The 22737-nt window shown below is 40.9% G+C and overlaps 1 protein-coding gene across 1 annotated transcript in view; it reads left to right on the top strand.

The window, feature by feature from the left end:
* Positions 1-17122, top strand: part of TSHZ2 (teashirt zinc finger homeobox 2) — a gene marked incomplete at both ends in the record, with an annotated part of 131139 nt that extends 114017 nt beyond the window's left edge. Inside the window, one exon of the mRNA XM_079543554.1 lies at positions 14052-17122. Within this exon, the coding sequence (XP_079399680.1) occupies positions 14052-17122 (3071 nt within the window). The remainder of the gene's footprint in view (positions 1-14051) is intronic.
* Positions 17123-22737: the final 5615 nt, after the last annotated feature.

Below are 22737 nucleotides of genomic sequence, written 5' to 3'. Positions count from 1 at the left end.
AGGGTTTACTAAAGCAGTTCATTACTGATTTATTTATGATGTATTTAGATAGCAAATATGGTTCTGTCAGCAGTTGCTGGCTAAACAGTGTTGACAGACATTAATAGCATATGGTATAGGAATGGAATTATGATCTTTAAGAGATCTTTGTGTCTCAGCATACATTTACAGTTTGCATTTTTCCTAGGTGGAGAGACAGAGAACTTCTAAACAAGAAAACGGCATTTCTTTTTCTTTTTGTAACCTTTGGGGTTTGTTGGTGGTGACATTAAAATCTTCTGTGCCTGTTTAGCTGTTCAATTTAATGGAAGACAAATTCTCCCAAAGGTTTAATTTACTCTCTCAAACTGAAATCACTGCGTTCTCACCATGGGAAATGGCCTTAATTTTCCCAGCCTTCAGTATACATCAAGCATATAATTCATTTCTCCCCCCTCAATACTTCCCTCATTAGAAAACAAAGTTTTTGATATTTAAATGTTACATAGTTTAAGTTGAGAAACAGATCTTCTTAGACCCGTAAAGTGCATTTGCAGGCATGATTGCTTCCCTCTGACAGCAATAGATTTATACAGGGTGGAACAGAAAAATACTTGAATTTTTGACCTTTAATTGTGTGCTCCCTCTAACACCAGCATTTTTACCAGTGGCAAGGAGAAAAAACAAAGAATGTAGCTCCTCACGGAGGAGGGAAGAGTGGGGAATGGCGAAGTCTCTTTGTGGCAGTCAAGATTGGTTGGGGAGACTGAATCTTGTCGGGAAGGGACCAGGGAGGAAGATGAATTTCATGAGAAGTTGCCTCTCAGTCACCTGGGGACAAACAAATTGGGAACTAATAGAGGAAATCATCTCATCTTTCTTTCTAGATTAATGATATCAGAGAAGGTGAAGTAGAAATGTGCTGTTTAATTCCCAAAGCAAGGGGCAACATTTTGCTTTCAATAAAATGAAGTTAATAAAGAAAATAAAAATTCTTTACTGGAATTAGATTGCATTTCCATAACGCTGCCTGGCTTCAGAACTGTACTTCAGAGCCACTGCTAACGAATATCCAGAAGAAGAAGAAGTGCTCTGGGCATACCAGTGACTACAGATGAGCTATTTGCCAGGAGCAGGAGGTCTTCTGAGTAACAGCTACATGAATGATTTTTTTTTAATTACTGCTATTTTTGATACATTGTTACAGAGTATGGGATGCAGGCACTTCCTACTTCCACTGCTGCTGGCAGCGGAAAAATGACTGTATGTACGTATATATATCCGCCAGACAAAAAGAAACAGCATAGCAACAAGAGATCCTGTACAGAGAGCCAAGAAAAATAAAACATCGGGCCAATTACTCCTCTGCCTAATTGCATTTACTTCAAAAGAATTATACCAGCAAGAAGTTTAGCCTGTTGCACGTGGAAAAGTTAGTTTGTCATTAAGACATTAGGAATAAAACCCACGTGAGGGCAAAGCACAGTCCGGTTTCCAATCACCCTTATCAAATCAATGCATTGATGGACCCCCTAGAGCTGACCCTCTGGGTAACCTCCCTGGGAATGCTGTTCTGCATCTCATGGGGTTACTGCTGCCCCAGTGCTGCAGCCCCACTGGATGCAGCCTACAGGGGGCCGGCTGTGCCTCCTGCACAAGGCTGTTGGAGGACTTTGCTGGTGGAGCAAAACACGTTGGAGAGGGACTGCTGGTGTGGAGCGCTTGCCTGGGAGCTTTAATGCTGTCTCTGGGTTATGGTTATGGATCAGGGATGTTGGGCAGTAAGTGAGGTGTCAGAGATCTTGTTTGTTTAAGCTACATTTCTTTGAGGAATAGCAGTGGTGGTGTTTCGCTGCGTCTTCTCCCGGTGAGTATGTAAGTATTCCTGTTTGTAAGAGACAGAGTAGAGGAAAGTAGTGAATTCTTAAATAATGAGTGAAAAGCAGTTTTGGTCTTTCTGAATATAGTTGTTTTAAACATGTTTTCCTCTCTTTGTGGAAAAGATTTTCATACATTTTAAGGAAAATATTGCACAGAAGGAGCAATGAACTGGCAGTATGACACATGTTAAAAAATTTCCCTGGTATTTTTTAATGCAGACTAGTCAGATTCCAGCTGTGCCTTAGTGGATATGTAATCAGCTCATTGTAGACCAGGCAAATGGATTGTTGTTCCAGACAAACTCTGCAGGTACTAGCTAGAGGTTGGATGCACCTTGCCTGCATTTAAATGTTACCACAGATTGATAAACGTATTCAAAATACATATTTTTAGTGGGCTTTTGTGCTTTGGTTGTTTTTATGTTGGTTGTTTTGGGGTGTTTTTTTCTGTTAGAAAGAGAATGAAAGCCATCTAGGAATGCCTTAAAAGGGAGTTGTTGTCTGGATTTGAATGCAGTGGATAAACAGGAATTGTTTAGACAGCATGTAATGAAGTGTTGTTGGCCTCTGGTCTGTAATAAATGCTTCCATATTATAGCTCCAAATCAACTTCACCCATAAAATCTCCAAGGACTTTCTCTGCTTAACAAATCAGCTCAGACACATTGTCCATGGCCAGTATATCCTCATGTAGAATTCAGAGACATACAGATCTACGTTCTATGATACCAAAATCTTTTTTGTAGGTTTTAGTTTTGTGTTATCAATATTTTGTCTCAAATTTGAGCTAGCTAAGGCACACAGGATTTTTTTGTCATCAGTAGTTTGATTATTGGTAGCTTATGTTGATTTTCAATACAGTTATTTGGTGGAGTTCTGCCTGAGAAGGAATCAAGTTAATGTGCAAGTCACTGCTCTCATTAAAATGTTCAACATTTCTCCATTTCAGCTACCTTTATCCCTGTGCACTTACCACTGTTTATTGTGACATGATCTCAGTCTTTGCATCATCAGGGCTTAATCTAAACATAAATGCAGATCTTGTAACGCACGCCGACAGTATAAACACTGGCCAAAAGTGGATGTCCACGTGACGTGCAAACTTTGGAAAGTGACACCTCATCTTCTGAATGCTCCCTGCGCCCATTTCCGCAACGACCTACGAAAGAAAACTGGTTTTCCTCCTGATTCTTTCTGATGGTCCCAATAATATTCCAGCTCAGTTTATTCTCCTGATTCACAGAAGGATTTCGAGGCAAAACACCGTACACGTACTGACCTATTGCCACTGGAGTTAAAGCCCTGTTTGTGTTTAAGGAAAACCTCTTGGTCTGCTCTCTGCTCTGCACCTGTTCCATTTGATTTATCTCCTGCTGTTTGTAGTTTCACTGATCACTTTCTTATTACTTTTACACTTCCATCCATTTCAGTTTTGTTCTCCTTTTCAAGTGATTTCTTACACCGTCCCTGCCACCTGCTCCCACCTGATGAATTGTCTGCTCAAACTGTTGATCTTGACCTGGCATGGTCTCTTCCAGAGAAAATAAATGATGCCACACAGACGTATAATGATGCCTTAATAAACATCCCAGGTACATTTGCTCCTCTGCAGAAGTGCAGAGCTTGAATGGTAGCATCCTGGTTGCATGCTGATGCCTGGGGGCAGTGAGAGAGGGGCAATTCAGACCCAAATGGGAACATTTTGCTTTTTGTGTGTATTTAACCAGCCTTGAAAATTCCCTGGACCTTTTTTTCCCCAATCTTTTGCCTGTACTTTTGCATGTGATCACTGGAAACAGCAATAAATATCATCTAATTCTTTAAAAAAAAATTAATATTTTTATTAAATATCCTTTTTTATACTTGGGCTTGGCTGCAGCAGCAATTCATTTTTCAGCAAGTCCTTCAGTGGTGGTGAGATGCCCTCTGTTGTTTCTGTGTCCAGATCTGAGTGAGGCCCCAGAAAAGAAAGCAAGGCAGACAAGTTCATGAAGTTGTATTGTTCTGTCAGTGTTGGGTTCTTGAGGCAGTTAATCTGCTCTTTCAGCTCTTTCAGGACATTCGAGTCCGGATTTTTGATCCAGCAGCCTGCTTTGTGAATTCCTTCAGGCCTTAAATCCATAGCTATGATAGATATAATATATGGCTTTTTTGTACCAGTGAGGTCCCTCACTTCAGCAGTGCTTACATCATGATACTTGTACTGAAGAAGTTGTTTCTGTCATTAAATGACCTTTCTGATTATTGGATTTTTTTCCCGTAACTCATGCTTGTTATTTCTCACTGAGATTCAGGAAAAGCTGATCCTGTGCAGCTGCAGCCTCCCGTTGCTGCCTGCTTCTTCTGCTGTTTGTCCCATATGATAAATTTCAGATATCACGTAGGACAGGGCAGGAATGCAACACTGACACTGGTGATTACAACTTGTAAATGATCTGTGTGCTGGCCCTGGATCTGAGTCTTTTCCTGGATCATTTGAGACATCATTTAAAAAAAAACACAGTTTAACATTTGTGTTTCAATCGTTTTTCTTCTCATTTTACTTTGGGTTGTCCATTTTGTTAATCTTGATACATACTTGGAAACCAGATTTATTTTTCACATCAGTTGGAAGCTCCTCCTTTTGACACAGTTTGATTTGTTTTGCCCAAGTTTCTTGCAGAGTGGTACTAATTTTACTACTGAAAATTATTAGCGTTTTGGCTATTAATAGGTCTTCATAGCTGCAAGGAGGCTGATGTGGGCAGCATTCAGACAGTAGGGCTGCATCACAGACTGTAAGGAGAAAGGAAGCACTTGATGGCATCAAAACTGGAAATTTTGGGGGGCAGGAAGAGTTGTGTTCCGTGCTAGTAGGGCAGGATTGGTGCAGTAGGACAAAGTTACAGTGATGAGAGTAAAGCTGCAGTACATTTGCCCCATCTCCCAAGGGAGCGATAAGGCACAGTTCACAATGTCTGGTAAGAATTGCTGCAAGTTGTCGGTACAGCAGCCAGCAGCGGCACACCTGGGGTCACACCTCTTGCAGAGGAATATTTCGGGTACAAACTTAAAAGAAGTTACTACAGCTTTGGAGCAGATTTCAGTGGATCAAAGAATGGTTCTCGTCACAGCTGCTGCTGCCTTAACGCTGCTGGCTGCAGTGAGGGGGGAACGGTGGGGTCAGGAGTGCTGAGTGCCCCCTCCACAAGCAGAGAAATTTGAGCACTGTGTTGTGGGTGCACAGAAAAATACTGTGCGTACCAAATATTCTTTTGGAATCATCATAGAATGCCTTGGGTTGGGAGGGAGCTGTTGTTATCTCTGATTCCTACGGAAGGGTAAGAGGTAGAAAAGAAACGTGCACTAAAATCAGTAGGAGATCCCACTGACCTGTGTTAGTGCTGGAAGGAGGAAAACCTCCTCTCACAACACTTCATTAGATGTGGACATTGCTGTTTTCCATGACACAGAGTGAATTTTGGCTGCTGTTTGTGACTCAGGAACGGCGCTGCACGTGTACTGGCCGTATGCTTGAAGGAGATGTTTTGACCTTTCTCATCTCTGACTGGTGTTGCAAAGATGGAGTGATGTAGAGCAGAGATCTTGTGACAGAGTAATAATAAGAAAGAATCTGACTGCCAATTGCTCATTACTGGATCTCTTTTAAATGCCAGAACCTTCTATGTTTGCCTTCAAACAACACTGAGCACCTAAATCACTGTAGTAAACAGATATAGAAAGAGACAGAAAGGTTAAAAGTGTACTCATAATCTCTTGCTTTTCCTCCTAAACATGTTTGATAGCAGTATTGTTTCTTAAAAACAATATGACCTCATTTGTAAAGCAATATTCATGCTAAGCTAGTCAGCTGTTAAATATACCCAGCACTGTGCATTATGATGAAGCTAAACCAGAATTTCAATTATTTTCTGGACACATTTAAAATTATAATACTTTACTGGGTTAGTGTTATAGTTCATCCAAATTACTCACAAAGTATCATATCAATCTCTTGCAACTGCTTATTGCTTACATATCTGAGAAGTTAGTCGAAGGAAGATGCTGGCTGGGTAATGACCTTCATGCTGGCTTAGTGCTTTGATGGTTATGTGGCTATAAGTGCATGGATGTCTAATGGTCAAAAGTCAATGTTTGTTGGCCGTAATATTTATCACAGAAGAAACAGACTATTCATTTGGACCAGCATTTGAAACAGTATGTTCCTGAAGGAAAAATAAAGAGGGAAATAAAGCACTTGATGATCCATGTGTTCTTGACTGGTGTCCCTTCTGAAACGCATCCCAGTGAGTAAAATTCATGCTTCCAAACTCGTGGAGTTTGTTTGTTGCCTGGAATGAAAGATCGAAACAGAGCCAGAGGATGAGGAAGACGTATTTCTTCGTGCCCTCACTTTCTACTTACTTAGCTTACCTAAAGAGATGCTAAGAGACCACTGATGGTACAGCCATGCCTTACCCAGCTGTGAGTGATGAGTGCAGGTTTATTGGTATTACTGGCAAGAATGGCTTAAAGCAGATCTCACTGGAGCTTCACTTTGCCTGTGTGTGTGAAGGGAAGATCAAACACCCACCTCTTTTTAGACGAATGTTGTAATAACAGTGCACTTGTAAGGCCATATGAGTATTTTTAATAAACAGGCTGCTAATTAGTGATCAAATGACTTGTCTCTCTCGTAGTGCCATTCAATGCACTAAAGAAACATTAGTTATTAACAGAAATAGTAATTTCCCACAGTTGCAGAACTTACCTGAGCGCTTGAGAACAACTGTGTGAAGGGCTGATGCTTCAGGGGCGTTGCACACTGAATGTTAAGGCCCAGCTCTTCTCAAGGGGAGTGAGCTGTGAGGAAGCGCTGCCCATGAGATGAGCCACGGGCTCCATGAGTCAAACAGGTATTTATTGTTTTTGTTAGGCTAAAGAAGCAGGTCTCCATAAGCATATTCCTCAGCTTCTTTCCATTTATAATTGTATTTAATATAAATGTACTTCATTACTGGAGAGCAGTCTTCTTGGCCATACAATAGCAAACAAATTCTTCAGAAGAGTCTTTAATTATTCATTTGGCTGTGCTATATTATATGCTACTTTTCATAAATGTTAATCTTTATTATTGCCCTACCAGGAAAAAAAAATACAAGAGAGAAAGAAAGAAATACCTGTTATTAAATGACCTATCAGGCTGACATGGATAAATGTTGGTAGCTATTTAATTGTTTCCCATCTGCAGTTTTATACAGTTTCTATCAAACTGAAGGGTAATTTTTTTAGTAGCTGCTTATTTTAAATGTACAAAACCCTTGTGTGTAATTCCATTAGCTGCCCTACAGCATTGCAATCTACAGTTTCCCTGAGGCTGTTGTGAAATATTGATGAAATCCTTGCTTTTGTGGCTTCCTCTGATACACTAAACATTTGTCTGATGTTAGTTGAACTTGAATGGATCTGTTCAGAGCTATATCAGCAGTGACTTCAAAGGCTGTAAGGCTGTTACAGTTTTTTTTTACAAACTGAAGTTTCAAAGCCTTACCATGTGGTACTTTAAAAAAACAAAGTTCATATCAAATGAACCAAAGTGCTAGCAATACACTGGTAACACTCATTACAATTTCAATTTATATAGATACATATATACTTCTTTTTTCACTCTGACTGTTAGCTCATGCCATTTAAAGAAACTTGGATTGGTATTTAGGGGAACCACGGGAAATGAACGAGGGAAAGTGGAATTCAAGACCTTGGTTTTAAATGAGGTAATGTGCACGTTCACAAAGCCACGGTGCTGTCTTCCACACCAATCTATAGGACAGGAGATAACTGAGGAAAGGCAAAGGGAGACGAAAGTTTCAGGCATTTGTTTTCTTAGTGAAGTGATTTACGGCGTCGCAATTAAAATGACTAATGAGGAAAAGATATTTACTGCTACTCTGTTCCTCTGCTTGCTCGCGACAAGACTGCGTTTTGGAAAGCACCCTGTGTGTCTGTTGAGCAATGGAGTGCGGCTGGGCTCGGCGCTGTGGTGCTGCGATGGCTGTGTGCAGGGTTGGGCGCTGTGTGCCGGGCTCAGGAAAGTCCTGCTGGCAGAGGCACAGCCACGACGTGGTGGTTGAGTGTAGGGACAGCTCTTGGCAGTCAAACTATTCCAGGATTCATAACTGTCATCACTAGAACAGTGGGCGAAATTGCAATTTGGACAATATCAAACACCTCCCATTGGCTCAAGGAATAACATTGTAAGTTCCAGGGCTTTGTAGAAAGTAGCAGGTAGAGGTGTTTTCTAATGAAAGGCAAACTATTCCCTGAGACTGTAAGCCTTCATGTAAGGAACAAGAAACATTGGTGTGGAGTATGGCTACGTCCACCTCTGGAACACAGGTCAGCTATCCAGGCAGATGGAGTTGCCTTTTTTCTCAGTGCTGTAACCTACTACATAAACAGCTTCGTCCTTGAGAAAAAAATGATTCAGGAAAAAACTCCGCAATTATTCCATCCCAGGTATGGACTCTCAGTTAAGCGGAATGCGTCACCTCTCTTTCTGCAGTCTTCCTTTTGTTTGTTTCCTTTCTTTTTTTGTTGTTGATTTGCTCTAAGTTTGTGGTAGCTCGCAGGCCAATTCGCTGCACATACGCTCCCAACTGTGGATCGTTTTCATTTGTCTCATGACTGTGTAGGATGCAACGTAAAAAAGATATAATCTTTTTTTCTCCTTTGTGCTGCTGAAAGTCCCAGTGAAGCTGGTGGGTATTTTGCCTTCTTAACCAGTAGGAAATTGGACATTTAATAGAAAACTTTATACTGCAACTCTAATTAGAGTACAACAAAATGAAAACCCAAAATTGCTTCATTTCAGCATCATGTATAAATAATGGTTATGGCTCCATGGAGTTTCCTCTGTGTGTTAAAATTCAGTTATGGCAGAAGCCACTCCGAGAGGGGCTGGAGCTGCCTTCCCCACTCCTCATCAGAGAAATCCATGCACAGGTATCCAAGCCATAACTATTCTAAAAATAATGTTCTTAAGAAGAGGAAGCGGGATATTGGGAAAGGTTTCTCTCTTAAGGTGAGGAGCTGTTTGAGCTGTTTTGGATGCGGAGTGACTCCGCTATGGTAGTGACTGAACCTTCTTTCCTAAGCTACTGCAAAATAAATTTGGATGTGATGGTAAAAAGTAACAGAGACAAAAGGTGCAAATAATTTCCTGTTATCCACAATAGAGATCTGGCTTCCCAGGAAAGAGGCTGTTGAGCCTAGGCAACTTTTTCTGGGATTTGAGAGAAGTCTGCAGCCTCCCTCAGGATGCTGAAGCACATGGCTTCAGGAATGAACCTCACCCCTCTGCGATGTGTGGACCAGATGATAGAGACATTCTTTCATATCGTAACCCCTGTGGCTCAGAGGCAGACCCTCTCCGCTCCCTTCATGGCGAGAATGGAAACCTTTTCTGTCTTTTCCTTCTGCATTTAACTTAGCAGAAAGTTATTTCCTCGGTACAAACATTTTTAACATAATCTAAAATGTCCTGAAATTGTATAATTCAATCTCGTATTTGAGTTCTTACCATGAAATTCCATCACGTTTCCAGACTGCTCTTAGTCCTGTTAAATTACAAAATGCCTTTGATATAGGAGTTACAGAATAGAGTAGGGATCTTTTCCCCCTTCAGTTGCCAATTTCTCTTCAGTAGATTTTCAAACTGTGATGAATCTACAGTGGGGAACTTCTACAAGGGGCCAGGCTAAGATTTGTCTTTGGGCAACTAATATAGTTAGACATTTTTTGAGAAAAAAGAATGAGAAGTGGTCATTATCCATTATCTGCATTAAATATCTCAGAGAAGGAAACAGCTTTTGCCAAACACAAAAAGATGTTTGAGTTGAAGCCAGACAATAAGGAAACAAGATCACCTTATAGTACTGTGAGATTGTTCTACTAATGATGTTATTTCATGTGAAACTAGAATATACATGAAGAAGTGCAGATGGTGAATGGGTTTTACATGGATTAGTGGTGTTTTGGAAGATGATGCACTGTCCCTTCTCTTGGCTGAAAATATATTTTCCAGTCTTGGAAAGAAACACACGTATATATATACACATATGTATGTGTTTCTTTATGTGGAAAAAGAGCAAATTTGTGTTAAAATAATATCCACTGGTGGAAAAGTTACCAGCAAAATCAGACAGTTTTTAAAAAGTATGCAATCCTACTCTACAGTTCAAATTCAGAAGAGCTGTACAATGTGGTGCACATTGCATTGCAGGCCATTGCAGCGCCTGGCAGCTGGGGTTGGGCTCAGCGTCGCTGGGCGCTCGGCTCACTGCTGTCTGATGGACAAAGTTTCAAGGTAAATGTGATGGAGTTTTGCATCCTGAATATCAAAATAGAAATTTTGCATGTCTATTAACTATTCTTTTCTTTTAGACACTGCAGAAATGTGCTAGAAATATCTAGGAAAATGGTATTTCTTGAAGAAGAAAGCATCAGCTGTTCACTGCACTGCTTGTCCCAGAGAAGCAGATTGCTTCAGTTACTGAGAATCCAATCACAAAGATATGGTGCAAAGTAATAAGAAATAAGTTAAAACATTTTAGAATTTTATTATCCATGTGATAATATTATCCTTTCTTATGTCATGTTTTTGACGTATGCTATCGTGGGATCAATAGGCACTAAAACCAAATTCTGTATTTCCATTCAGGAAGCCAGGAAGTGCTTCCATTCAATGCTCTGAAGCTCCTGGGCTTTGTCTGGTCTTAGAGATGCTGAAGTTTCAGTCCCTTGTGTCCTTGGTACTTCTCGTTGCCCATCTCCCATCTCAGACTGGGCCTGTTTAATTTCAATGGGAAAATTTCTCAGCTGGGAAAAGGAGGAAACATTCATCTGGTAACTGAGTTTGGATTTCTTTTTTTCTTTTTTCTCTTTTTTCCATAAGACAGCTATATATGAGCAGCTCAGAGGTTTGGAATGTCAGAATCAGCCTGGGGGAGAACTGGTGGGAAAAGAACAGGTCACTCAACCATTTATTATATGGACATCAGTACAACGCCAAAATGTATGCTACACATTACAGACACTGCATTTAAAGCATATGAGTGTACAGGCTCAAGACACCCTTTATATGTAGCTTATGAAAGAAATAATGCAAACTTAAATGAGTGTAATTTCTGTTAAACAGCTGCATCAGTTGACACTGAGCACACGCACACTGCTGGGTGTGCACAGCAGCTCTGGTACCACAGCCTGCCTGCTCAGAAGAGACTTTGCCGATCTGAAAATGCTCACAGTGACTTGAGTGGTTTAAATAAACGGAAATTATTTTAGAAGTGGGATACCAAAATGTGTTTTCAAAGCTGCTCAGAACTCTTATCTGTTATTAAGATGGAACTGACCACTGATTTTGTGAAATTTTGATGGTACTTTCTAAGAAATTGTTTCAAGGCTTTCTTTGCTAAGATTGCATCTGAGTGTTATGCAGCCTATAGAAGAGGATTTCTCAGCACGAGTTACTCTTCTGTAAAGGGTATAGTAAACATGTCAATGCCTAATTAAGCAGAAAAATTTATCTGTATTGTGGGGGATATGCAGCTGCCTGGTTCTTCTGTTTCTCCCAGTCAGCCCTTCAGAAGGACAAAGGAGACAGCAAAGAGAAAACTACCGTATTATCACCCAAAGGAAAATATTACCTTCTGGTGAAAGATGGGTTAATAGCATTCTGAGAGTTGGTGCTGAATTAGAGAACCGAATCCGCACTGACTGAAAAGCGTGCGGATGCTGTTTGTTGTCTGTTTGGTCTGGTTCCTCCCTTGCATTCCCTCCTTACTTTTGTTGCACTGAGTGTGAGGTGCGACGTGTCCTGGTCTGGGGCCAGAGCTGCTGCCACGTGGGGTCTGCAGCACGGTGAGCAGCACGGCAGCCCTGCTCAGCACTGCGTGCTGCTGCGCAACACGGTCACCGCTCTGCATGCATGGGGGATTCTGCCGGGTCCCTCTGTTCTCTGCATCCTCTGAGCTCTGAATGGGGTACAGGGTGAGCATCATCTGGCCATCAGGGGGGATATTTAAGGATGCAAAATAATCATTTTATTCTTACTCTTGTATTTAGTGCCTGCCTCCATCTGATCAACAGTAAATGGGGCCGCGAATGTTTGCAGTACCCCAACACACTACTGAAAGACTTGTTGGTTTAATATTTAACACAGCACTTAATGTTTAGCTTCTTTGCTAGTGTTTCTGTCACTGTATGATTATTACTTAATCATGTGAAAATGGTGTCCAGGTCCTTTGCTCTGAGCCATTATCTGTACCTCTGGTTGTGAAGCTGCCTTGTGTTGCCCAAGAGTAAGTCAAGCTCACATCTGTGGAGGGCCTAAAGCCACAGGAATGGTGCAGGGAAGTTGGCTTGCGTACATTTCTAGAGCATCAGGACAGAGAACCATCTCTTCCTTCTTCTACTGCAGGTTTATCCACTAAGCGGTTCGTCTGCTTGTGCTTCAGCTCAAGGCTTGGCAGTGAGCATCCGCTGGGAGGGGTCACATATGCTCCCAATTCTTAAATGCAACTAGACTGAAAAATTGAAACACATCTGAAAAAAATCGTGGAAGGCCTTGTCTGTATGTTAATCAGAACAGTTCCAGCTTTTCTGCTCATCCCTCTTGATTTGTGAGAAGGATATCATTTGCACAGGAGAACTGAGTTCAGGATGGCAAAATAAGACAGGTCCTCAAACAAACATTAGTTGGCCATTCTCAGAAGCAGGGAAGGAATTTTAAACAAGTAACACTTGCTCATCTGCATCCTTCTTTCTGAGCTTTTAAGGATATGGTTTTAAGCCTTATTCCACAGTTACAAGTAGTAGAGTATTATTTTATTGTATTTTATTTTATTTTTGTTTTATTTTGTTATTTCTAATGGCAGCTTGGACTGTGGGTTTCTTCTTCACCTAATTCCCAGACACACAAAGCTAGGGCCGCAGTCCTCAACGCACTGCAGTGCAGTCACACGAGTGAGCAGTATGGAGTGTGCCCCCAAATGAACGAGCGCACCAACGTATCTCCTGTGAAGACTTCTGAAACCAGCGCTTTTGAAGGGTGGCTGGCTGTAGCACTGGATTGCATGCATTGTTTTGCAACGTCTGGTAAAAAAATGTTCACCTTTTTTTTTTTGTAAAAACACGTGTGAGCCACCTGCTCTCTCCATCACTTCTGGAAGTCAGTCATTGATTGTGAGGAGTTGACAGGAATTTATCCACTGACTGCCATGGAAATGGTTCATGCTTAAGACTCTCCTTTTCTCTGCTGTTCAGACTATTTTTGCCTGTGCTATGTCCCATAACTTCAGTAGAAGCACTGCTGTTATAAGGGAGGAAAAATAAAAGAGAAAAAAAAAAAAAAAGAAAAATACAGATTTCCTTAATTAATTTCAAAATTTACATCTTTTCCAGTATCAAGTTCTTCTCATTAATTAATTAGCTCATTTTTCAAATAAGATCATTCAGGTCTTGTCCTGCTTCTTCAGTGCTATACTTTGGTCTACCTCTGTCACATCCTGTTCTGCAATTTCAGGGTTCTTGCCCTAAAATATATGTATTTGTTTTTATTGAAGTGCAATTTGCTTTTATGGTACGCAGTACATTACTTTTACAAACAAAAGAGTTCCACTTAAGCCTATCAGTGCTTTCAAATGTTGTATTTTGACATATAAATTATTTGTGTATATTCTAAAGTGCTTTTTCAGGTGATCAAATGGTAAAAGATTACTGTACCTAGATGATTCTATGAACCAGGCAGATTATGGCAGTTATTTGTCTTCTGTTCTTTGCCAATTCTACCCTTCCTTTCACTGAGGCTAAAAACAATTTGGTAGAATTGAAGCTTTTAATATAAACTTTAAATTCTTACATATGAATTTTCCAACTGTCCTATTACAGGACAGTTAGAATTACAGTCCCGTGACAGGAAAATTATTAACTCAGAATCTCTGGCAGTTATAAAGAATTATGATCATCTGCCAATAACATGCAGCAACCTTCACAAAAAGAGACATCACTTGGCTTTTTTCACTTCCAGAACTAACAGGCATTAAAGTTGTAGATTAAAATGAACTCTGGTAAAGAAAACACATAGTGAAACTAGAAACCTTGAACTGCAGTGTTCTCTGTTAACAAATTATTTCATATATTGACGTTACATTTCAGGTTACGTCCAAGAGGAAGATTTAAAGGAAGAGGAAGATATAAAGGAGGAGGAAGAAGATGATGATGACAATTCAACTGCTCAGCTCCAGGGCAGCAATGACACCGGAACGGATGAGGAACATGATGTGGGTCCTGAGCAGAAAGGGAACTTCAGCTACCAGAATTCCCCTGTCAGTCATGTATCTACCCAAGATGCAGAAAATGAATCACTGCTGAGTGATGGTAGTGACCATGTGACAGATGTTAAAAGCATTTGCTCTAGAGAGCCGCAGGATCCAAAAACCAGCACCCATCCCAAAGCCCAGAATGAAGCACACAACTGCATGGATAAAATGACAGCAGTCTATGCCAACATACTGTCAGACTCTTACTGGACAGGCTTGGGGCTGGGTTTCAAGTTGTCCAACTCTGAAAAGAGGAGTTGCGACAACAGAAATGGAGGGAACAAAGCTGATTTTGATTGGCATCAAGACGCACTGTCAAAAAGCTTACAACAGAATTTACCTTCCAGACCTGTCTCGAAACCCAACCTGTTCAGCTCCGTCCAGCTCTACCGGCAGAGCAGTAAAATGTGTGGGACGGTGTTCACTGGTGCCAGCAGGTTTCGGTGCCGGCAGTGCAGCGCAGCCTACGACACGCTGGTCGAACTAACAGTTCATATGAATGAAACAGGTCACTACCAAGATGACAACCACAAAAAGGACAAGCACAGACCTACCAGCTACTCTAAGCCTCGAAAAAGGGCTTTCCAGGACATGGACAAGGAAGATGCACAAAAAGTTCTGAAGTGCATGTTCTGTGGTGATTCCTTTGATTCCCTTCAAGATTTGAGCGTTCACATGATAAAAACAAAACATTACCAAAAAGTGCCTTTGAAGGAGCCGGTACCAACCATTTCTTCAAAAATGGTCACTCCAGCAAAGAAACGTGTGTTTGACGTTAACAGGCCTTGTTCCCCCGATTCCACAACGGGGTCTTTCTCAGACACTTTTTCCCCGCAGAAGAACGGGAACCTGCAGTTATCCTCCAACAACCGCTACGGCTACCAGAATGGTGCCAGCTATACGTGGCAGTTTGAGGCCTGCAAATCCCAGATTTTGAAGTGTATGGAGTGTGGAAGTTCCCATGACACCTTGCAGCAGCTCACGACCCACATGATGGTTACTGGCCACTTCTTGAAAGTCACAAGTTCAGCTTCGAAGAAAGGAAAGCAACTTGTTCTAGATCCTTTAGCTGTGGAAAAAATGCAGTCGCTCTCTGAAGCACCAGCCAACGACAGCCCGGTGTCGAAGTCAATCAGTAAATCATCATCTGCAGAATGCATAGCTCCTGCATCTGAAATTAAAAAAGAAAGTAAAAAAGATAAAGCTGATGATGCAAACAAAGATGAGAAAGCAGTAAAAACTGAAGAGTATGAGGACACTCTTCAGAAACCACTGGATCCCACAATGAAATACCAGTACCTCAGAGAAGAAGATTTAGAAGATGGTTCAAAAGGTGGTGGGGACATTTTAAAGTCTTTGGAGAACACTGTCACGACAGCCATCAATAAAGCTCAAAATGGAGCACCTAGCTGGAGTGCATATCCCAGCATCCACGCAGCTTATCAGCTCTCAGAAGGAGCTAAGCCATCTTTGCCTGTGGGTTCCCAAGTACTGCAAATCAGGCCAACAATGGCCAATAAGTTGAGGCCCATAGCTCCAAAGTGGAAAGTCATGCCTCTCGTCCCTATCTCAGCAAACGTGGCTCAGTGCACTCAAGTGAAGAAGGAAACTGATGACAGGGAGGAGGTACAAAAGGACTATGCTAAAGAGAGCATTCAAGCTGAGCATGTTTCACTCAGCCAGAGTGAGAGGGGGCCTATCCTCAAATCTGAAGCCTCTGGGGAGCCAAAAAAGACAGAACCATGTCCCTTGAAAGAGGAAGACAAAATTAAAGAGGACAGTGGAAAAGAAAAATCAGCCCTCAAGGAACCAACAACAGCTTCTCTTAGTAATGGTTGTGCTGCTGCCAACCATTCATCAGAGCTGCCTTGTGTCAACCCTCTCAGTGCCCTGCAGTCGGTACTGAATAATCACTTGGGCAAAGCCACTGAGCCTCTACGGCCCCAGTCCAACTCCAGCCCCAGCTCTAGCACGATTTCTATGTTCCACAAATCTAATTTAAATATGATGGAGAAGCCAGTTTTATCTCCTACTCCAACCCCACCAAAGCCTGCAAGCGTAACCAGGCACTATTTGTTTGAAAATAATGATCAGCCTATTGACCTGACCAAATCTAAAGGCAAGAAAGCTGAGTCAGCTCAAGCACAATCCTGTACTTCTCCACCTCAAAAACATGCTCTGTCTGACATTGCTGATATGGTCAAAGTTCTTCCCAAAGCTACTACGCCAAAACCTGCTGCATCTTCAAGGATCCCATCTATGAAGTTGGAAATAGATGTCCGACGCTTTGAAGATGTCTCAACAGAAGTCTCCACTCTGCATAAAAGGAAGGGCAGGCAGTCGAACTGGAACCCTCAGCATCTTCTCATTTTGCAAGCTCAGTTTGCTTCCAGCCTCTTCCAGACATCCGAAGGTAAATATTTATTATCAGATCTAGGCCCACAGGAGCGTATGCAGATCTCAAAATTTACCGGACTGTCAATGACCACCATCAGCCACTGGCTGGCAAATGTCAAGTACCAACTTAGGAAAACTGGAGGAACAAAGTTTTTGAAAAACATGGACAAAGGGCATCCAGTCTTTTATTGCAGCGACTGTGCATCTCAGTTTCGAACCCCATCTACTTACATTAGCCACTTAGAATCCCATCTAGGTTTCCAAATGAAAGACATGAACAGGCTGGCTGTGGAGCAGCAAACCAAGGTAGAGCAAGAAATCTCCAGAGTTTCAGTTCAAAGGTCTCCTGAAACAATAGCTGGAGAAGAGGACACAGACTCTAAGTTCAAATGTAAGTTGTGCTGTCGGACATTTGCGAGCAAACATGCTGTAAAACTTCATCTAAGCAAAACACACAGCAAGTCACCAGAACACCATTCACAATTTGTAGCAGAAGTGGATGAAGAATAACTCTTAAGGTATGCATGCTCTATAGTGAGTTTTTATTTCATCCTTTTAAGGAGGCCTCTTTAAATATTCATACTTTATTCAATGTAGGAAAACACTATAAAATGCATAATGTACTGTTGCTTCATTAAACTAATTGCATGTACCTATTCATTTTATAATGTTTTCAGGAAGAGCTCTTGACAAATGCAGAACAACTATATAAAAAAAGTTGCTTCTTGTTAATATTTTCTCAGTACTCACTTCCCTTTTTGTTTCTAAGAATTGCTTCACACCCTATGCACTTCAATGTGGAATGCAAGAAATGAATGCTACTCTTTGCAGTGAGAATGGAAAAAGCAGGAAAAAAAAAAGGCACTGAACACCAAAAGATTGTTACCTCCCTCAGTGCTAATGCATCTGTAAATCTGATTCTGATGGGGGAAAAGAAGGCAATTCAAATGTCAAATTAATAAATAATAAATAGCCCGCATTCCTGATACACTCAAACCTAGTCTCAAGAATCTACTGATGACTGAGAAGTTTATGTCTACAAGTTTAGTTATTCTTTCACTGATATTTGGACATTCCTCACTGTACAAACTGTTGATGTTTTACACGTACCCAACACTTACTGTTGGGAGTGGCCTTTCCTGGCGCATCGCTTTAACCTTGCTCATGTCTCTGCTCATTTCGTTTTTAATCTTGAAGACATTTAATTGCGTTTTGTTTCCCGTTGGTGGCCGTGTCAGTCTGTGATACCACTGACTTCAGCACAAGGTTTCATGTGGGCTGGGGGGGCTGGCTCTTCTTTCAGGAAGCACTGAGATTTCTTTTACGCAGTTATATTTCCAAAACGTGTTAATATGATACTTCTGCATTACTGTTGATACTTTTTTTTTGGCTGAAAGATACACCGACCAAAGTGCTGCCACTGCCAGTGTTTATGATATGTAATGTCATGTTCAGATTACACACCGTTTTTGCATTTTTAATTTTACTTGATTCGCAAACTCAAATCTTCTTGATTGAAATAAATATGCAGAACTTCTACTGAAAGTCCAAATAGAAGTTTTCTGTTCTAACACGTTTATTTCCAGCAAGGCTCTCTTAGTCATTCCCAGCAAATTCACCAGCAAACTCAGGCTCTGCTTCCATCTGCAGAATAATCATGTGCAGACTCAGATTTTCTCCATCATGTTCATTACTTGAATCACATTTGGGAAATGAATTCATCAGACAGTCAAAATTAAGGATGTGTTGTGAGTTGTCACTCACGCCACCTGCTATTGTGGCTATTCTCTGGCTAATTGAGGGTGCAAGCACTCCGAAGATGAATACTTGCTTGTGTGAAGATTTCACATTTGTTTGCTGCAAATATTCATGAAGCTTTAAGAAACACATTCTTTGTACGCAGCCAGCACAAGGACTGTGCGTCACTTACGCTCTGTTTAAAAGGCTACTTTTGGATAATTTAAGCCACTAATCAAAAGGTTGCTTTGGGATGGGTAATAGAAGCTATTGCTATAGTGTGTAATATTCAAGTGCAGTAAGATTGAAGTTTTACACACATCTTGTATGTGCAGTCTCTATTTGACCAGATTTATTCTTTCTGCATATTTCAACAGGCAAAATTCAGTCCAACTGGAAGGGATTTAATTTTCTCCGTACTGCTAACATCCTTACATTTCTTTGTAGGCATTTTTAACCCAACATTAGAACCCAACACAAAAGGAAGAAACAAACGTACCTTGTTTATCTGAAAATAACAGATTTTGTGCTTAACCATTTTATTACCATTCAAAATCAATATACCTCCCAAAATATTGGGAAATTACAGGAGGTTGGTTGGGAAAAATATACCATATTTCATTTCCTTCCTCACCAGTTAATGATTAATAAGACTCTGACATTCGTCGTTTTCACATAAGAGATATCAGAGCAAACCAATAATTTGGGTTCTATCAAACAAAAGCTGTCTGCCAAATATATTAATGTAACAGTTATTTTGGCATATTCGTGGTTTAATACCTGACAAATGTTTCAGATTTGGCTTTAAAAGCACCGTATTATTATGAAGAGGCAAACCAAACACCCACCCACATAAACATGTTATTGTTCCTCAGGATTTGGAGAATAAGCACAAAGAAAAAAATCTGAGGGGGAAAAAAAGGCTTTCTGCACTGTAATAACCCACACAGACACATCACGAGTGTTATTCAGGTGGATGTGACTGCATAAATAAGGCACTGTCCTGCCTGCCTTTGGGTACCCAGAGATCGCCGTCCTTTTAATACTCATCCTTTTCTAATCTACATCAAGATGCAGGTTGTACCTCACCTTTGAAAAAATATATTTAAATGGCAATGACAGAGTGATAGCACTGTTATCTGGAACTATAATTTGAGTTGGTATGCATGATAGCACAAATTGTGTGAAATGATGGGGTATTTTGGATAGCACTGTAAAGGTTTTATGACTGTAAGCCTACCCAAGTTCTGGCTGCGCTGGAAGCGTGGAGGCCACAGTTTATTCGTACGGTTCCTTCCTGAGATCTGCAAAGAGACTAAATCATATAACAGGGATTTTCAGGGTTTACTTATGCTTACCATGTTACTGTTAAGATTCCGTATGCATTTGAATAATAACACAGAGGAGAGCACAGTGCTGAGAAACGGGGAATATAAAGCACACCAAAATTCTTACAACATGCACGCGCATCTGCATTCACTTGTAGGCAATACTGCAGTGGCATAGACATAAAAATATATGGAAATAAATGGAAATAAAACAGTGCAAAGTGTATCCGAAGTACAGAAATACAGAAAATACTTTTTATATTTTAATGAAATTTACTGTTAAAGGTGATATTTTAAAATGTTGACTATCATTAAAGTATAAATGAATAACCTGGGTTGGTACTGTAGAAAAATGTGTTATGCGTATGGATTTATTTTTAAGATCTCTGTGAGGCTGTTCATAAGAAATTCGCTATAAATTCTTCTTAAATGTAAAGACACACATATCTGTTTTATGTTCCTCTTCAGTGTTTTCTTGAGTTCCTTTAACTGATATGGGCTTAGTAATATAATGTAAAATTATGTGTAATATACAACAATCAGATGTCTCTATTCTTTTCATTTAACCTACTTCATATTTGTTTTTATTGCTCTTCTTCAAAGAAACCCCGTGAACATTAGGGAGCGTGGCTTAATCAGAACTAATTTGTATGATGACTTATACCTTCAAAGAGGATTTCTTCCTTTTTTGCAGTTGAATTAGAATTTTTATGTTGTTCCAAGGAAAAAAACAAGCCAAAAGGCAGTGCAGAATTTTATCCTTTACTGTAAAGTCAGGCAGTGGCATTGACTGTTGGTGACCGAGGCTCTCTTTGCTCTCTACAACTTTTTACAGAGATGAGTCTCTATAACGTTAAATTTACCAACTTAATTGGAGAGACTGCTTCACTAAAGGCCCTGATGAGCAAACAAGCAGCTACCTGAAATGAACTAATTGGAAATAAGGCTGCTGCAAAACAAAAAAATGAGTCATAATGGTAAACAGTTTTTCTCTGTTTCCTCCTTTGTCTTTTTTTAACCATCAAGTTTAAAGCTTCTGCAGTGTTTTTTTTTCTACTTTATAGGAGACAACTGACATTCTGTGGTAAATGGAAGAAAGAGCAGAGCAGAACTGAAAATCCTCTAATGCACTGACACTAACTTGCCCTCTATTGTTGAAAATGAACAGGCAATCATGATTGTTCATCAAATGGCTCCTAATGCAGTTAAAGCATTCAGCTATAATTTCTCCTTGCATTTATAATTACTGTCATAGACTGCACACCTCAGTGAGCAGATTAAAGCTATAAACTATTTAGCCGTAGCTTTAAGATGAGGAACTTGATTTGTCTGGCAGCAGTTATTTGTTAGAGAGCTTGACACTTCACATAAAAATGACTCAACTTGATGAAGAACAATGCAGTTTAAGCAATGCAGTGATTTTAAATCAGTCATTATACCACGCCCTGTAAGAATTGCAAAGCAATTTGTTAAATGATATATAGGACACGCAGATAACTGTATGTGTTAAGTATACCAAAATAGAAGATTTTTTTCTTCCATGGATTTTATTTTCTCCTCCCCTCTGGAGCTGGAGGAGCTGCTCTGAACATCATGTTTTGCTATTAGCCAGTTTGGTGTTACACAGGCAAGGCCAATTGCAAGAATCAGTTGTCTGAAGCCACACATTAGAAGACGAAGCAAAGCAACAGGGACGGGCTCAGGTGGGCCTCTGTGCTGCAGTCCCTCAGCAGGGGATTGCCCCAGCTGCCCCTCCTCCCTCCAGTCCAGCCTGGTGAAAGCCCAGTCCCTCCAGTGCTTGGAAATTTCTCACCATTCCCCAAAAGCAGCAGATCAGGAATTTTTGAAATTCAGCATTCTGAAAACTTGGAACTTGCCCTGCCCAACATGTTCTCAGTCTAGCACTCACCCTTGTAAATCCAGCAGTAAGAGTTTGCTCTTGGCTTCAGTAAGAGCAGGGTCAGGGCAGATCAGGGTGCATCAGCATGGATGCATCCATGCAGATTTACCTGCTTTTTATGAATACTACAGGTTGCTATTAAGATCAGTGTTGTCAAAATTGTATTAGCTCATGCAGCACACCAAGTTACCCCATATTGTTCCCAGGCACTGTATGAACATACAGGAAATGCCCCCAAAAGGCAGGAATTCTTCAAGGCACAAAGAGAAGCAACCTGTAAGTATTTTGACCAGATCTTAACTGACCTTGAATAGCACCTACCTCATCGAGCATTCAGTATTCATAAGGATATCAAAATCTTACCTTCTCCTTGCTGCATCTGATATTATTAAATTCTACAGCCTTCATAATCTGTAGTGGAGCAGTGTTACCCAGTGAAATTTCAAAGGAAGAGGACACATTTTACACCTCGTCAACCAAGTAGCGAAGATCAATAACAGAAGGAAAAGACATGAGCAGCATCCAACCCTCAACAGCACCTTCCAATAAACATGTTGTTTAGCAGGATGATCACTCTGTGCAAATATGATGGAGCACAGATGAAAAATGAAGAAAAGTGTAGATATGGCTTTATGGGAAAAGAGGAAGAGATTTCTCACTATTTATTGGGATAACGAACAGATAATTCATGATTATTAAGCTGTAGCACTCAGGCCTTATTCTGCCTCTCCTGGGTTGGGAGCTGGGTCTGTCCGTGCATGGAGGTGGGATGTGTTGGTGTGGGAAGCTCAGCTCCATGCTGTGGCTCTCGTGCATCAGCGGAGCCATGCAGGATTCACAGCAGCAGATACTGCTCAGGACCCTGCCTGTGAGCAGAAGAATGGGGCAGAAGAAGCCACGCACAGCACAGAGCTTATTTCATAACTGTGACGGTGTTTCTTGTTTGAGAGCATCTCAGTTCCAGGAAAGGGGCAGCAGACTCTGGTTCTCAGCCCATGATAAGGCGTGTAGCATCAAGGCACTGCACTGGTCACAGCCTCCAGGAAAGCCAAGGGGCCCAAGGCTCCATCCTGCCTGCTCTGGGGGGCTGTGCATCCCAAGAGCACAAGCTGGTGGAGCCCTGGAAGGTGGGAGGTGGCTGGAAGGCTCCGACACTCAGT

The sequence above is a fragment of the Tetrao urogallus genome (assembly GCF_951394365.1).
Source record: "Tetrao urogallus genome assembly, chromosome: 16".
NCBI lineage: Eukaryota > Metazoa > Chordata > Aves > Galliformes > Phasianidae > Tetrao > Tetrao urogallus.
Note: the sequence above shows the minus strand (reverse complement) of the source record. Positions and strands in the feature narration are given on the sequence as shown.